Below are 16,346 nucleotides of genomic sequence, written 5' to 3' on the forward strand. Positions count from 1 at the left end.
TCTTCTCTCTCTCATACACACACACACACACATACAGATCTGTGTTTGCCTAAAGAAAGAGAACACAAACTGTGTGTCACCCAGGTTTTTATTTATTACACTCAAAAAAAAGTGAAACAGACCACACCGATTCACAGCATTCCCATATTACACAAGTAGCAGATCTTCATAGTTACACATTGAAAAATGGAAGTTACAAACAGATCAGAGTTCTCTTCACTTTGACGTCATCAGATTCATGAAAAAACAAGTTTTCCTTCTTATCAAAGTGATTCGCCGATTTAATGAAACTCCACTACGATCACTAACTACACTGAGGGAGATTAATGTAACTTCGGCTGGCATCCAGATTGTAGAGCATCTTCCTATTGATGTAAGTCCAAATCCAGATTACAGAGCGTTACATCTTCCTCTGACCCACACAGTGCGGAGCGCTCAGCTAATGTGTCACAGCTAGCATAATACTGTACAGCTATCTTACCCTTATCAACACAGGACAAGAAACTTTCTCATTTTCAGTACACAATAAGAAGAAGTCAGTGGTACACAGTAAACAGTTGAAGCGGTTGATCGTTTACAGTCTTAGTTTCCATTCCCATGAAAATGAGCCAGATTGAACCTGCAGAGACAGTCAGTCCCATTCTGCTGCGGTGGAGCCGCAGGCCGCCCACTGAGCGCGCTCAGAGCGTCACGGGGCAGAAACAGGAAGTGGGTGCAGAAACAGGAAGCGGGCATCTCCTCGTCAGCAGAAACGTTTCAGACTCAAACTCACCGCAATAGAAAGTCACACAAAAAGCCGAAACACAACTCTGCAATCCGAGAAGGCAGCTCCGCATCACTCTGCCAGCTGTGGACAAAAACACACATGGTTATAAAAAAAACAACAAAAAAACAACAACACAGTTATCTTTACACACATGCCTCCCTACATACCATGGCCACCTTGGTGGTCTGTTCACGGGTTCGAATCCGCAGCTTGTTGACAGTGGTCTCGGCGATGTCCGCCCGCTCTTCGGCGTCGTCCAGCTCATGTTGCACTTTGCGGAAACGTACGGTGTTGGAGGTCACCTGCTCCTCCTGGTTAACACATGGAGGAACAGCAGAGAGGAGGTAAGTTCACAGTCTGTTCATAGATGGGAGGAACGGCGCTGAGTCTGTGCTGACTCAGCAGTTGTGAGGACTTACGGCACTCTCAGCTTGTCTCTTGTAGCTCTTCACTTTGGTCTGAAGCTTATCGATCAGCTCCTGCATCCTGAGCAGCGTCTTTCTGTCCTCCTCCGACTGACCAGCACAGGACACAGGTTAGAGGGTGTGTGTGTGTGTGTGTGTGTGTGTGTGTGTGTGTGTGTGTGTGTGTGTGTGTAGGTGTGTGTGGTCTCACCTGGTAGGTCAGCTCTTTCACTCTCCTCTCATATCGACGCACTCCTTTCTGATACTCGTCACTCCTCTTCTGCTCCACCATCAGCTCCGTCTGCAGCTCTCTCACCTGCACACACACACACACACACACACACACACACACACACACACCCAGAGGTGGAAGGTCATCACAGATCATTACGGCGAACGGCTCACTGCGTGCAAAACAAACATGTCTCACTCTGGTTTCCAGCTTGCTGATGTGTTTCTTTCCTCCCTTCAGAGCCATCTGCTCCGTCTCGTCCAGTTTGACCTGCAGCTCTGACACAGGAACACTCAGAGGGTCAACACGAGGACCTGCTGCAGCATCCGCCAACGGAAAATAAAAATCGTCGTGGTACCTTTCACTGTGGACTCCATGTTCCTCTTCATCCTCTCCATCATGCTGCTGCTGTCCTGCTCCTTCTTCAGCTCCTCTGCGATGAGAGCCGCCTGATCCAACAGAGTCACGGTAAGAAGAGCATCATGTCCAAAACTCATCAAAAACACCAAAACACGACAATAAGAATTCAAAAGCCTGCCTATGACCACATCGACATGTCAACAATATACAATGTTTCTGTTTCGTTTTCGTGAGAAGTCAGAGGTCAGAGGTCGAGACTAACATCAGTGATGGCCTTCTTGGCTTTGTCGTCAGCATTGCGGCTCTCCTGCAAGGCCTCGTCCACCTCTCCGGTCAGCACGGACAGATCCGACTCCAGCTTCCTCTTCTGGCTAAACAGCGCGGAGTTCTGCGGCACAAGGAGAAGCAGGTAACCGTGACGACAGCGTTGTGCTACCATTGTGTTGTGCGCAAGTGAACGTGACAAAAAAACTCGTGCTACGTGTGTGTTGAGCAGGTAACCATGACAACAGTGTGTCGGTCACCTGTGTGTTGAGATACTCGACTCTCTCCGCCACCTCCACCAGCTCGTGTTCGGCCATCCTGCGGGCGCGGTCGCTCTGCTCCAGGACCGCTCGGAGCTCCTCCTCCTCGGCGGTCATCAGCGAACAGCGTCGGTCCAGCAGAGCGATCTGTTCTCTCAGCTGATTGGACAGCTGGACTTTATCTTCCAGGTCCACCTGCTGCTCTTTGACCTGAATCACAGCGCGGTGGGATCGGGCGGTGGTCAGGTGGGATGAGGTGGAGCTGGGGACCAGGTGTAGGTCAGGTAGGGCCCGATCCGGGAGGGTTCTACCTGAGTCTGCAGGTGTCTGATGACTCTTTGGCTCTCCGCCGCCTGTCTGTTGGCGTGACTCAGCTGGATCTCCATCTCGTTCAGGTCTGCTTCCATCTTCTTCCTCAGGCGAACGGCCTCGCTGCGACTTCGGACCTCCGCCTCCAAGCTGGTCTGCATGGTCTCAAGGGAGCGCTGGTGGCTCCGCCTGGTGGACGGTACCAGAATGACAACTGAGTCAGATTCTCTCCCCTTTGAAGCCATCAGACCCACTTATTCATCATTCCTCTCTTTTAAAACTATTGCTGTTACCTCAGGTTGTCGATCTCTTCGTCCTTCTCTGCGATCTTGCGCTCGATGTCACTCCTGATCTGCTGCAGCTCCATCTGGAACCTCAGGGTCTTACTCTCCTCGTGCTCCAGGGAGCCCTGCATGGCGGACAGTCGGTGAGGTTACGGGACACTCGAGTTCATGGCAGGCTCGTGGTGCTCACTCACCTCTGCTTCCTCCAGAGCAGCTCTGATGTCGCTCTTCTCTACGTCCAGCAGCTTCTTCACCCTCTCCAGCTCGTGGATCGTCTTCCCCCCGTGGCCGATCTGATCGGTTAGGTCCAGGATCTCCTCTGGAGGGTCGGTCAAAACCAAACACAGTGCCTCAGTGAGAGGTCTCACTCAGCTCATCTCACCTCTGATCACTGAAACTCTGGAAGAATCTGATTCCTGCAGTGGTATCAAAGTCAAATTTGTTTAAAAAATACTGTATTTCTAAGTGTGGGGTAGGTTTCCTTTGGAGGGCACCAATGAGTTTTAAGAGAGATCCAGCAGCAAGAGAAATCTAGGGATTAGGGTGACAGCTTTTCCAAACGTGTTGGGCACAGAGCTGAAGCAGAAAATGAACTGATAACGACAATTTGATGAGGATGAGTTGATGAAGGTGAGCTGGTAAAGAGGAGACGGTAGTACCCTGCAGGTTCTTGTTCTCTCGTCGGACCGTCTCCAGGTGGTCCAGAGATTCCTCGTAGCTGTTCTTCAGCTTGAACAGTTCAGTGCTCAGACTGCGCGATTCTCTCTGCGACGACTCCAGCTCCGACTGGCTCTCCTCACACTTCAGCTTCCAGCTGCTCAGCAGCTGAAATGTCCACATAGAGACATACATTTCCAGTTCCTCGACCTTTATAACAGCCAGATCAGCATCACAGCTGCTGCATCTGGCCCACCTGCTCCATGCTGCGTTGCTTTTTGTCGAGAGCCAGGGCGGAGGCATTGGAGCGTTCCAGCTCCACCACCAGGTCCTCCATCTCCGTCTGCAGCCGCACTTTGGTCTTCTCCAGGGAGGAGCACTTAGCGTGAGACGCTTCCACCGCTTCTTCCACCTTCTGAAGCTTCACCACCAGCTTCTTCCTGCAGGGGGCACCACCAAAATTAAGACTGTGACGTCTCAGCACCACCGATCAGAGTGAGTCCTGGCGCACACACAAAACACACAGAAAGGCTCACTTTGCGTCCTCCAGCTCCTCGATCCTCAGCACGGCGTCCGTCTCGTATTTCGCCCTCCATTGCACCACCTGGCTGGTGCTGTTGGACAGCGCCCTCTGCAGCTCCGCTTTGGCCTCCTGCTCTTCCTCTAGCTGCTCTCTGAGGAGGCTGCAGTCATGGCGAGAGGCCTGGACAGCATGTGCCAGCGCCACACGGGCCTGAAACGCAACAAGACAACATGCTCTGTCTGCTTTTTTCGCAAATGACATTGTCCTCCTGGCATCACGAGGCTGGGATTCTGATCATCCCCTTTCTAATTTGAGGACAGAGTGGAAATGAAAAGGATGGCATGCCCTCTTCAGGTAGTGGGGGAGAACCTTCCCCAAGTGGGAGAACTATCTTGAAGAATATCTTGGGGCTTCATTCAGGAGTGATGGGAGGAGGGATCACTAAATCCGATCATGCATGATAGTCCAATGAAATGAGGTTTGGGATTGGCTTTGGGTTCTTCCAGATGGATGGATGGATGGATGGATGAAATTAGAGGAATGACAATAGGAGGGACCTTGCTCTCTTCCTCCAGCTGCCTCTTCAGGCCCTCCACACTCTGACACACTCCCAGCTTTGACCGCTGCAGCTGACTGATGGTGGACTCACGCTCCTCAAGACGACGACTGTACTCAGCTGAAAGCAGGAGAGACAGAGAATTTGAGTGTGTATTTGTGTGCGTGTGTGTGTGTGTGTGTGTGTGTGCGTGTGCGTGTGCGTGTGCGTGTGCGTGTGCGTGTGTGTGTGTGTGTGTGTGTGTGTGTGTTACCAGACTCTGTGACCGCTCGTGCTTTCTGTGTGTTGACTTCAGTCAGCTGTCTTTGCAGTTCTTCAGCTCTGTTCCTGGTTTCATTCAGTTGGTCCTCAAAAGTCCTGCACATCTTCTCCGCAGCCCCCTACACACACACAAAAGCATATAAAGAATATTTACATCAAGCAAGCAAACAACAACAAAAACAAAACATGAATGTATCATGTGTGTTTTTGTACCTTGGCCCGGGACAGCTGCTCCACGTTGCACGCCAGGTCGTCGGCCTCCAGCCTGAACTCGGCCTTCTCCTTCTCCAGCTTCTGCTTGGCTCTGTGTAGCGCGTCGATCTGCTCGCCCAGCTCCGCTACCGTGTCCGAGTGCTTCTTCCTCAGGGAGGCCGCCGTGGCCTCGTGATGAAGCCCCGCCTCCTCCAGCTCCCGGCGCATCTTCAGGAAGTCGGCCTCTCGCTTCCTGTTCCGGGTGGAAGTCAGGGTTCAGAGAGTCTCTCTCTACGTTCAGTGACCGGTCTACTTCAGATCTGTCAGACCTGCAGTATTCACACTCACCTGTTGAGGGCGATCTGAGCCGCCGACGCTCCTCCGGCCTCCTCCAGCTTCTCCCCCAGCTCCTCCAGCTCTCGGGCGATGTCGTTCCTCTGACGCTCCGCCTTGGAACGCCACGCCCGCTCCGCCTCCAGCGCCTCCTCCAGCTCCTCGATCCGGGTCTGCAGGAGCAGAAGGAAGAGCATGATGAGGAGAAGGAATAGTCCGATGAAGAAGGAGGAAGAGGAAGAGGAGGAGGAGCAGCAGCAGGAGGAGGAGCAGGAGGAGGAGTTTCATGTTTGATTGAGACTCACCTGAAGCTCTTTGATCTTCTTTTGAAGTTGTGCCAGCAAACTCTGTTCGTCCTCCAGTTTGGACTGAAACTGGCTCATCTCAAAGTCTTTCCTACACACCACACACACACACACACACACACACACACACACACACACACACACACACACACACACACACACACAGTGTGAGTGCCCCTCCTCAGTGAGCTCCCCCCCTGCGACTCCTCCTTCGGGAGGTCTCGTACTTCTTCAGCCGGTCCTCCAGCTCGTCCTTCTGGCTCTCCAGATCTCTCACGGAGTCCATGGACAGCTTCAGGTCTCCCTCCAGTTTCCGCTTGGCACGTTCCATCTCCACCCGCGCCTTCTTCTCCTGCTCCAGGGAGCCTTCCACCTGCAGGGGGCGCCACACAGCAGGGTGGAGGAGTTGTACTGACGGAACACTCATCCCTCAGTATGCTCTCTATACTACTGCACACGCTCAAACATCACAGGAGCTGAGTTCCTGAAGGAACCTCCTCTGTTCTACTCCTGTTATCTGTGAAACAGCTGTGAACAGCTGACATTTACATGGAAACCTTTAGACCATGTGAGAAACCTTTTCTCCAATAATTGGCTAGCCACGGAAGCCCCGTTTTCGTTTCAGAAAAGTTTCACCTTTTCACTGCAATGTTTTGAAAATCATGTTGATTTCCATGGCATTGGCAGAAAATTCTGAATATTATGTAATTAGCATGTCTGACCACATGTAAGTACTGTTGTTTTTGTAATGAAGTTAGACACACAAGTGTAAACAACAATACGCTGTAAACACTAACAATGAGAGAACACAGACATTCGTACGGACATTAAGCATTGTTGCTACTGTGCATCTACTTGCACATATACAGAGGAACTATTTACTATGTGACCTGAGCCTGCCAGTCCAGACTGAGGGCAGACGGAGAGGTGAGTCATGATGCTATATGTGCTACCTCCACCTGTCATATGTCAGGTCACACGATGTGTGTCTGAGGTGTTCTTACGTCGTCAACCTGCTGCTCCAGACGGGTCTTGGCCTTGGCGAGCATGTTGACCTTGTCCTCCTGCGCCTGAAGGTCGCTGAGCGCCTGCTGATGAGCCTCCTGCAGTGCGGCTTTCTCCCGTGTGAGAGCGGCGATGGATTCATCCAAGACGCTCATCTCTTGCGACAGATTCTTCACCTGAGGGGCAGAAGGACGAGTCGCCCGGATGAAGCACAGGAGCCTCCACCTCGTCTCACTCTCTGGACCTCCAGGACTCTGAGACTCACCTTGTTCTCCACGCCGTGCCGCTCCTTCTCCACCTTGGCCAGCGTGATCTCCAGGTCGTCCACGTCCCTTTTCAGCGCCACCACCTCGTCCTCCAGCTGCCTCTTCTTGGAGGTCAGCGTGGCGCTCATCTCCTCCTCGTCCTCCAGCCGCTCCTGGGTCTCCTTCAGCTTGGACTCCAGAGAGATCTTGGACTGGATCAGCTGGTTGCAGCGGTCCTCGGCGTCCGCCAGGTTGTCCTGCTCCTGCAGGTCAAACGGAGGAGGTGAGGACAAAGGTGTGGCGTTACCAGCTGGCAGCTCAGAGCTGCTTCTTTAAAAACGACTTACAGCTTGGAGCTGCAGAGCCAGGTCATTCTTCTCCTGAACCAGGACCACCTGCCGCTCCTCGGCCTCCCGCCGCTTCACCTCCGACCTGACCACAGGAACCTCGGTGAGAATCAAACATCACACCTCCGAGTGAGGTACAGACGCTCGGGCGCACCTGTCGAAGGCCTCCTTCAGTTTGGCGAAGTCCTGTTTGAGGGCGGCGAGCTCCTTCTCCACCTGGGCGCTCCTCAGCAGGGGGCGGAGCTTGTAGAAGAGCATCATCCAGGGCCACGTCCGCACCGTGAAGTAGGCTCGCAGGTTGAACTGGATCAGAATCACGGCCTCCCTGTGAGGACCACACATTATACCTGTCTGACCTTCGGGAGGCTCAACATGAGGTCCACCACCTCTTCAAAGGGACACGAGGGATCACTGAGGTGGAGGAGGATCAGGGAGGAGGTGGGGGAGGTTGGGTTAGGAGGTGGGGGAGTGTCGGGGAGGAGTTACACCGAGGAGGTGGAGGAGGTTCTGACCTGCGGATCAGCATCTTCTCTCTCTCCACCCTCATCAGTTTCCCACGGCACATGGCCTGAACCGTGGTCAGAATCTGAGACAGACGCTCGTCCCTCATGTCCTCCAGGAGGCCCAGCAGCCCCGCCTTGAAGAAGACCTGCGGGAGGAGCAGGAGGAGCAGGCAGGTGTTTAATAAGGACTGCTTACTCCCCCGTTGAGTGTGTTTGCTTTACCTTTGTGTGTCCGAACTTGTACTGAGAGTGATCGATCTCCAGAGATCCCAACAGTTTCTCCACGGCCTTCTTACTGTCCACGAAGGAGTCCTCGGGGATCGCACTGGGGTTCAGGATGCGGTACCTGAGCAGGGCAGGAGCAGGGACCGCTTTAAGAAAGTTACTTCACCAGGTACTTTGTAAAGTCGAGTGAGCTGCATGAGTGAAGTGGAACGCACCGCTGTTTGAACTCGGCGTAGAGGATCCGGTTGGGGAAACCCTTCCTGCAGATCCTGATTCCCTCCAGGACCCCGTTACAGCGCAGCTGATGGAGAACCAGGAATGGATCGATGTAACCTGCGAGAGACAGGAAGGCTTTTATTCAGAACGCTGCTTTTATACAACATAATAAAGCTCAGACTCGGTCAGGTGGACTTGTACATGAGAACAAATTCTCTTGTGAAGAACCTGCAGACCAAATGGACCAAACTGTTCAGATAACGTTGACAGTTTGCTGTCACTTATAGAAATAGTGGACCATTTGGTTGGTGTTGCTGCTCAGACAGTTGGTAGACAGAGTTTTCTCCCAAATAAACACAACCACTTATCTTTGGGCTCCTATTCCCAAATATTTATAAAAGTTTTATGGACATGCTTTTAAGGATTGTGAATTATGCTATTCAAACAGGGACATTTTCCTTGGCATTTAAAACAGCAGAAATCTCCAGAAAAGGAGCAATTTAGATCCTAATGACTTCAATAGCAGCACACTGGTATCCAGTTGTCTACGTGCGAGCAAAACTGTAGATAAAATTGTTTTTCTTCATTTGAATTTGAAGCAGATCTGAAGTGCCTTTTGGACTTTGTTGCGTTATATTTTCTCATAATTCTAAACAGACTTAGCTGACTGGTCAGTAGAGACGGGTACTTCTCACATTTGAACCAATAAGGTACCGATACTCAACGGTAGCAGTTTACAGTCCTTTTGTGTGCGTTTATGTGGTAATAAATGTTCATTTGTTGCTAGCTGCATGCTAATGGATGCTAGCATGACAATCAATGCTAGCATGTTAATGGCTGCTAGCGTGCTAATGGTGCCAAATGCAGGAGTTGTAGCCTTAGACCTGAGGCTGTTCACTCCTCAGCCTTGACAAAAACCTTGTGCTTCACCAGGTGCTTCTTAAGATTAGAAGTATTCCCACTGCAGCAAGTGTAATCTGTGTAGCATTTTGAAAAGTAGAGACATACTTTCAAATGCTTTCTAATCACACTTGCTTTGTTGACATGCTAGCTACTGATGTCATTACGTTCTTGTGCATGCAATGCTGCATTCAGGTCCAGTATGGAAAATTACCTACTCTTACACTCTCTCACAGTCACAGGGATGGATTTATGTACCAAAATAAGGTACCGTTTAATTTTATGTGAATTGTTGCTCAGTAGTACCGACAGAATTCGATCGATAAAAGTACCAAATTCAGTACCGATCCTCTCTCATCATTTTCTCTTGCAACTGTCTTCAAATGGTTCAGTTTTCGATCTCTCAGGTTGAAAATTTGATTTTATTATGGATACATGTTGTTCAGGTGCCATAAAGACACTGGCTTGACCTTAGGCTCCATCTTGGGGCCCTTAGTTTTTTTTTTTTTTTTAAATTTTTGCTCCCACCGGGAAACGTCATTAGGAGGCATTTAACCTCATTTATGATGATGACCCTGACCCTACCTAATCCTAATCCCTGATGACCCAGTGACAGATGATTTCCATTTTTTCGAGGTCTACTAACAGGATTTCCATGCGGTCCTGTTCTTACCTGGGATCTTGGACTCATTTGGGATGATACAGCGGACAAAGTGAGGCTGAGTGCTGCGCAGGTTCGCCATTAGTTTGTTCAGATTTTCCTGGAATTAAATGAGAATACACTGTGAGAGTGAGTGTGTTATACCGCAGGCTGAAAATGAACCCTGACACTGCTTTCAGTGACGTCTTATGACACCAAGAACATATGAAGCCAGCCGTAGTGGCGTAGTGGCGTTACTCTACATTCAGTATTCAGTTATCAGAGCTTTAGGTCCAATGAAACTCAATATCACATGGATACAGATGTTCAAATACAATCCGATAAATAACAAGTCGCATTTTACAGGGATTTTTGTAGCTCTTACAATGACTATTTTCATTGTTTATGATAATCTCAGGATTTTTTTAATGGATTTGTAACGTGGTCTTCAGACTGTTAACTCAGTATTTCCTCACAGTTTGAAAGCACCTTAAATGTCTGTTTGCTATAAAAAAAAATAAAAAAAAAAAAGAAACAAGAAAAGATCCAATAATCATAGCTTATGGTTGTTTTGTTGATAACTGTAATAAATTAAGTTATAAAATTTCCAGTTTTTGCAGATATTTCCAAAATCTAACTTTATCACACACATTGTATGCAATAAAATTGTAACTGCGTTGAAATAGAATGAATAAAGAGTATCACGGTCTTTGAAATCTTAGATAAAACTCTAAATATATATTTGCTGTCTGACTTCAGGTGGTCGATGTGACTCACTTTGTGAAGTTGTGACACTGTTTGGAAAGAAGCTGCTTTCTTCTTCCTGTGTCTGGTTTCAGATTTCGGATCAGATGCTGAAATGGCAACACAAAAGTGGTCAGTGAGCACGCACACACACACACACACACACACACACACACACACACATACACACACACGCGCGCGCGGTCATGTCCTCACCCATGTCAGAGCTGATGTAGTTCTCAAAGAGTCCAGCCATGAGCTTGTTGGAGGACTTCTGGAAGAGCGCCACCACTGTCTCATTCAAGGGATCTCTGTTTTTGTCGAGCCAGCCGGTGATGTTGTACGGCACCTGAAAGCATGGCAGGACGTGTTAGCTTCAGACTCCTAACGAACACTAACCAAATGATTGATTCTACAGGAAAAATTCTCCCTTAAGTCAAGTAATATAAATGTCATGACTCAGGTGTTCCTCAGGGATTCATCCTAAGACCACTGTTGACCAGACATAATCAGAGTTTTTCTATTATGATACAGATTAATAGGTTTTTGTTGAAAATATATACAGTTTTATAGTTTTAATTTTTAGAAATTGAGCAGTTTTAATATTTATCTATCTATCGTATTTTTCTCATTGAGCTGCAATGAATCCCTTATATAGTTATTTGAAATTCTTTAATGATAGAAAGTACTGTTTTCCCTTGTTGGTACTCACCACTCCGGCATAGTGCACCACCTCAAAGTGTGCCTCGTATTTGCGTTTCTTGTCGATCCTTGGCCGTTGAAAGTTGGGCGACTTCCCCAGATGATTATCGTAGAGTTTGGTTTTAAAACTCTGATCAGTGGCTTTGGGAAACATACACTCTTCCTCCATGATGGACAGGATTCCCATGGGCTGGACACACAAACACACATCAGTGCGTGAAACCTTCTCTGCTCACGTTGCCGTCTGCTCGGACTCACCCTCTCAATGAGGTCGATGCAGGCCTGAAGGTCCAGACCGAAGTCGATGAAGGTCCATTCGATGCCCTCGGTCTTGTACTCCTCCTGCTCCAGGATGAACATGTGGTGGTTGAAGTACTGCTGCAGCTTCTCGTTGGTGAAGTTGATGCAAAGCTGCTCGAAGCTGTTAAACTGCAGAAAGAGACAAGCAGGAGGTTTGTTAGATGTGAGTCATCCCAGGATATCCCAGAACCCTTTCAACCCCAAAATGGACAGATTATCATGATTCGTGGTGGTCACCGTCCTGCACCAGATAGATATTTATTTATAATAGTAAGTGCCTGAGTCACCCTCTCAAACTTAAACAGAAGCTAATAATTTTTTTTTTAATTTCTTTTGAAGTGAAGTGTAAATTTGGATGCGTCCATTCTTTATCCTCACCTCAAAGATCTCGAAACCGGCAATGTCGAGGACTCCGATGAAGTACTGCCGAGGCAGTGAGGTGTACAGAGACATGTTGATCCGGCTCACCAACCACTTGAACATCCGGTCATAGGTGGCTTTAGCCAGAGCCGCCACAGCAAAGTTCACCTGCACACACACACACACACACACACACACACACACACACACACACACACACACACACACACACACACGCACACACACACACGGTGATGAACTCATGGTGAATGCAGGTTGGTTGGTTGGGCGGTCTATGTGTTTGTTGATTTTGCTGATTATTCATAGTCTACCTGTTCCACTGTCTGTCCTTTCACAATGTACTCATTGCCCACTTTGACTCTGGGGTTCAGGAGCCCCTTTATCAGGTCTGCTGAGCTGATCCCCATCAGATAAGCTGCTTTATCCACACCTGCAGACACAGACAGTTTAGACGTCTCGGAATAGAGGTCTTACAGACGTTCGAGTCTCAGACAGTGATGGAGTCGTACTCTCTGTGCCGTCAGCCTCGGCTTGCTCCTCCCGCTGTCGCTTCTTAAACTTCATGTTCCCAAAGTGCATGATGGCGCCAACGATCTTGTAGCAGCCGTACTTCTCCTCCGGAGTGAAGCCCAGCGTGTCCATGGCGTGCTGGAGACAGAGCGAAGAGGACGGATTACAGAGCGTAACGAGCAGGAGGGGGGATGTGGCGGTGCAGGTCCTCACGTCGGTGAGCTTCAGCTCCTCTCCATCGTTGATGCTCTCCACCGTGGTGACGCCCTGCGAGCAGACGTGGTAGTCGTACGGGTTCGTGGTCACCAGCAGCATGTCTGCAACACACGGTCATCTCTGAGTACTGTAAATAACCACAGGCCATGAACGCCACAGGCAGAGTGTGCCTAGTTTTTCATTCAGTGTCACACTGTTAGTCTTTTTTACGCAAGAACAAATTCAAAGCATGCTTGTGTTTTTCTATTTTCTATTCACTCGGCTGATGATCCAATTCATTACAGGACAACTCCACCTTATGAACAGTTTACAGAGGTGGGTGTGGTCACCTTGCAGCTCTGGCTTGTGATTGGACAGGATCTGGTAGTAGATGTGGTAGCTTCTCTCTCCTGGCTGCTGGAACACCACTCTGGATTTTTCTAGAAGATCTGACCACACAAATGAAAAAACTAGTTAAAAACTCATAAACTGGTGGATGTGAACTTCGCCAGGCCTCCTCCTGTCATTGGAGGGTCTCCTGAGGGTCACCACCACCATGGCTCCTGTAGTGAAGATCACTGCAGTCCAACAGCACAGTAGTGCCGACTAGTGGCAGGTAACTGCATGACAGCTAAACCAAACTCATATATTCATGTAACTCTGACTGAGTAATGTCAGCACTCACCTACATAGACTAGAAATGTCAGCATAACTCACAGATGTCGATGTCAGCGGACGCCAACCTGCCCGTCGTCCCGAAGTGAATCCTGATGAACTTTCCCTGTGAAGTGAGTCGAGTAAACTCTGAGCATTACCCTCCGGATTGTGAAGTGCAATCAAGTAAAAAATAAACGTAGGCCTCAGTGAACTCACAAAGCGGGAGGAGTTGTCGTTGCGGATGGTTTTGGCATTGCCGAACGCCTCCATGGCCGGATTGGCTTCAATAATCTGGTCCTCTAAAGAGCCCTGAGACAGACAGAGAGACAGAGAGAGGCCACAGACTCATGATTTTATGTCAGATATTACTGTATCCTGAGACAACACTGTAAAATTCAAACATATTTACTCCTTTCTTGATGTTTTCTCCCAGAGCAGCGATGATGGCGAAGTACTGAATGACCCGCTTGGTGTTGACGGTTTTCCCGGCGCCAGACTCACCGCTGACGAGACGACATACAAACGTTAATGACACAAGTGGAAAAGCAGGTGCACACACACCTGTGCTAAGCTTTAGAAGTGCAGTCATTACAGTGACATGATGTGTGTTAGACCCTGTTTGAACAACATTTCACGTGAAAATGCATCGCGGCTTATTTCAGTATAGTTTGGCACTTGAACTGCAACATTTTGATAACAATATCCATTTCCATGGAAACAGCAGAAACCCTTAAAACAATGTATTTTTCTAAAGTAAGTAATAAAAACCACCTATGTATGCATGTAGAGCAGCATTTTGTAAGCACTTCTCAGTATTGATTGTTTGTAGGAAATAAAAAGTGTCTCCACATGTGATCCAGATGATGGTGGAGTAAATGTAAACTTTGATTAGAGAAATGTTGTTAAATTCATCAGTGGACAGCACACACTGCAGTCTATGCTGTGAATGAATCGTTCTTGAGCAAGAGCAAGAAATCTTTCATTTTTCTGTCAGGAGCGAAAGGTTAGTCCAGTGTTAATGTCCCTCAATACAAAACAGGTGAAAACTGCTTGCGGTAGAGTTAATGCTAAAGCTGACAGTGGATTGGCAGGATGGAAGAAGACAGCAGCTCTGCAACTCTATCTGTCCAAGCAGTTTGTGTCTTGGTTGACTTACGTGATGAGCATCGACTGATTCTCTCGATCTGTGAAAAAACCAAACAGGCACATTTTTTACGGAACCATCCTCTCGTGAGACGTCGGGTTCACCCGATAAAACAACAACAGTGTTTGGATGTGTGAGTCTGAGCTGATGATCAGAGGCGGTAAATCAGTGCATCATCCACATAAAGGCATCAACAGTATCAGAGTTAAAAGTGACATACAGTCAGAGCGTTTTTTTTTTTAAAGTTCAACTTTGGGAGCTGTTCTCAAAAATTTGTGTTTTCAGTGGCTTTGAGCACCAGTGTCAAATAAAACACAACAAAACTATAGCTTTTTCACTTGAAAATGTTGTGTAAACAGGCTAGGACACGAGTTACTTGTCTTTTAACCCCCGGTTCATCTCATTCAGTCAGACATGTCTTCAGTTTGCTTCAGAAGACTCCCAGGTTGCCTTTGAACTGGATCTGTTTGGATTTTACCTCATTTGAAACTTTTCTTCTTGTAGGTTTAATCGTGATGAGAGCTGTTGACTGTCCGTCACACAGTGGTTCAAAGTCTGCGGAGACCTGCTTTTGTGCTTCCTATTTCATCAATATTATTCTAGCTTGTTGATCAGAGTGAGGGGAAAGCACTTTGGTGCTCAAAGTCTCATGACCAACATCACTAGAATTTGGTCCTGGTTTGTCTGAATTGTTGTAGTGTATTGAGACCCTCTGGCCTGGATCTGAAATCCTCAGAGTCAGACTCACTCTGCAGCAAGTCGGTGTATGCATTGTCGGCAACGGCGTAAATGTGAGGTGGAGTCTCCCTGCGACGCCTCCCTTTGTAGGCGGTGATGACATCCTGGGAGTAGACTGGAAGCCATTTGTAGGGGTTGACGGTGACGCAGAAGAGTCCAGAGTACGTCTAAAAAAAAGTAATAATAAAGGCAATGTGAAAGAGAGGTGGACGAAGATCGGAAAGCACGCAGAGCTTCAGGTCCTCACGTAGATCATCCAAATGCTGTATCTCCTCTTCAGGTTGAAGAGCACCGACGCCTCGTTCAGGTGGGTCAGCATGGCCATGTCCTCGATCATGTCGAACTTCGGAGGGTTCATCGGCTGTAAGTCGCTCTCCTTCGCAATCAGAAACTGAAACAGAAACATGGAGCAGAGAGGATGAAGGAAACTTTCTCTGAAAAGGACTCGAATCTGAAAGGAAGTGTCAAAAATCGTCAGATGATCAGCGTAGGACTGAACATTGAGGGTTAATTTGTTGACTGACCCGCCCATCCTTGGTCTCCACAGTGGTTTTGTCTCCATTAAGTTCTCTGACCTCCACCTCCACGTACGCCTCCACCTCATCAGGCATCCACACTCGCTTGGTGCCTAAAGGATTATTTTGACAGTTGACTTGTGTTTGTTTGAAATAACGAAAAAATTATGACAGAGCATTCTATAATGACCTGGTTTTTACAATATGTACCACATTACATGAGTTCTGGTTTTATATATCATGCATTTTCTTTCTTAACGCTTTTATCTCAATATTTATCAGTTGTTTCAGGTCAGTTCTTTCAGAGGAGAACTCAGAGACCGGAAGTCCAGCTGTGCTAGCTTGATAACCACATGGCGAACAAGACCTGAGCTCTATTTGACTACGGAGATAAAACCAGCCGTCAGTTTAACTTGGAGGCAGTTCATGAGATCTGATCATTCACTGTGGAATATTTTAGCGTGAGGGGTTTATTTCACAGCTCTGATACAAAACACAAGCTGTTCTAAGTTACCGTCGAAGGCCAGAGCTTTAGCGGCGAGATGCTCCAAGTTGGAGAGGCGAAGGAAGCGAGCAGCGTCTCCAAACTCCGCCATGTCCAGGAAACGAGACATCTACACACACACAAACACACACAAACACGCAACACCTGTTTTATATGGTTCACTTTCTG

At 48.3% G+C, this 16,346-nt stretch overlaps 1 protein-coding gene and 1 long non-coding RNA gene across 3 annotated transcripts; one reads left to right on the forward strand and one right to left on the reverse strand.

Annotated features, from left to right (window-relative positions):
- Nucleotides 1-76: 76 nt before the first annotated feature.
- Nucleotides 77-15,754, reverse strand: LOC115408312 (myosin-7-like). Its single transcript, XM_030118997.1, has 44 exons — nucleotides 15,683-15,754; nucleotides 15,406-15,549; nucleotides 15,169-15,325; nucleotides 14,433-14,460; nucleotides 13,662-13,779; nucleotides 13,493-13,585; nucleotides 13,337-13,400; nucleotides 12,970-13,068; nucleotides 12,638-12,741; nucleotides 12,424-12,562; nucleotides 12,226-12,344; nucleotides 11,912-12,061; nucleotides 11,492-11,662; nucleotides 11,244-11,423; nucleotides 10,748-10,880; nucleotides 10,565-10,641; nucleotides 9,821-9,908; nucleotides 8,247-8,364; nucleotides 8,029-8,152; nucleotides 7,816-7,952; nucleotides 7,458-7,628; nucleotides 7,304-7,388; nucleotides 6,977-7,219; nucleotides 6,711-6,887; nucleotides 5,934-6,079; nucleotides 5,707-5,797; nucleotides 5,417-5,574; nucleotides 5,090-5,321; nucleotides 4,869-4,995; nucleotides 4,617-4,735; nucleotides 4,073-4,269; nucleotides 3,793-3,976; nucleotides 3,539-3,704; nucleotides 3,074-3,198; nucleotides 2,889-3,004; nucleotides 2,598-2,784; nucleotides 2,287-2,496; nucleotides 2,025-2,150; nucleotides 1,761-1,851; nucleotides 1,601-1,680; nucleotides 1,382-1,486; nucleotides 1,186-1,281; nucleotides 934-1,077; nucleotides 77-847 (listed from the first exon to the last, which is right to left on the reverse strand). Exons 2-44 carry the CDS (start codon nucleotides 15,514-15,516, stop codon nucleotides 836-838), a joined length of 5,598 nt encoding a protein of 1,865 aa, XP_029974857.1. The 5' UTR covers nucleotides 15,517-15,549; nucleotides 15,683-15,754; the 3' UTR covers nucleotides 77-835.
- Nucleotides 1,178-5,095, forward strand: LOC115408319 (uncharacterized). 2 transcript variants are annotated; one of them, XR_003933764.1, is made up of 6 exons: nucleotides 1,178-1,301; nucleotides 1,643-1,870; nucleotides 2,000-2,171; nucleotides 2,259-2,794; nucleotides 2,894-3,022; nucleotides 3,122-5,095. It is a non-coding gene; the product is annotated as an uncharacterized LOC115408319 (long non-coding RNA). The 2 variants fall into 2 exon arrangements; XR_003933765.1 differs by having other exon boundaries at nucleotides 3,125-5,095.
- Nucleotides 15,755-16,346: the final 592 nt, after the last annotated feature.

The sequence above is a fragment of the Salarias fasciatus genome, chromosome 20, assembly GCF_902148845.1.
Source record: "Salarias fasciatus chromosome 20, fSalaFa1.1, whole genome shotgun sequence".
NCBI classification, from domain to species: Eukaryota; Metazoa; Chordata; class Actinopteri; order Blenniiformes; family Blenniidae; genus Salarias; species Salarias fasciatus.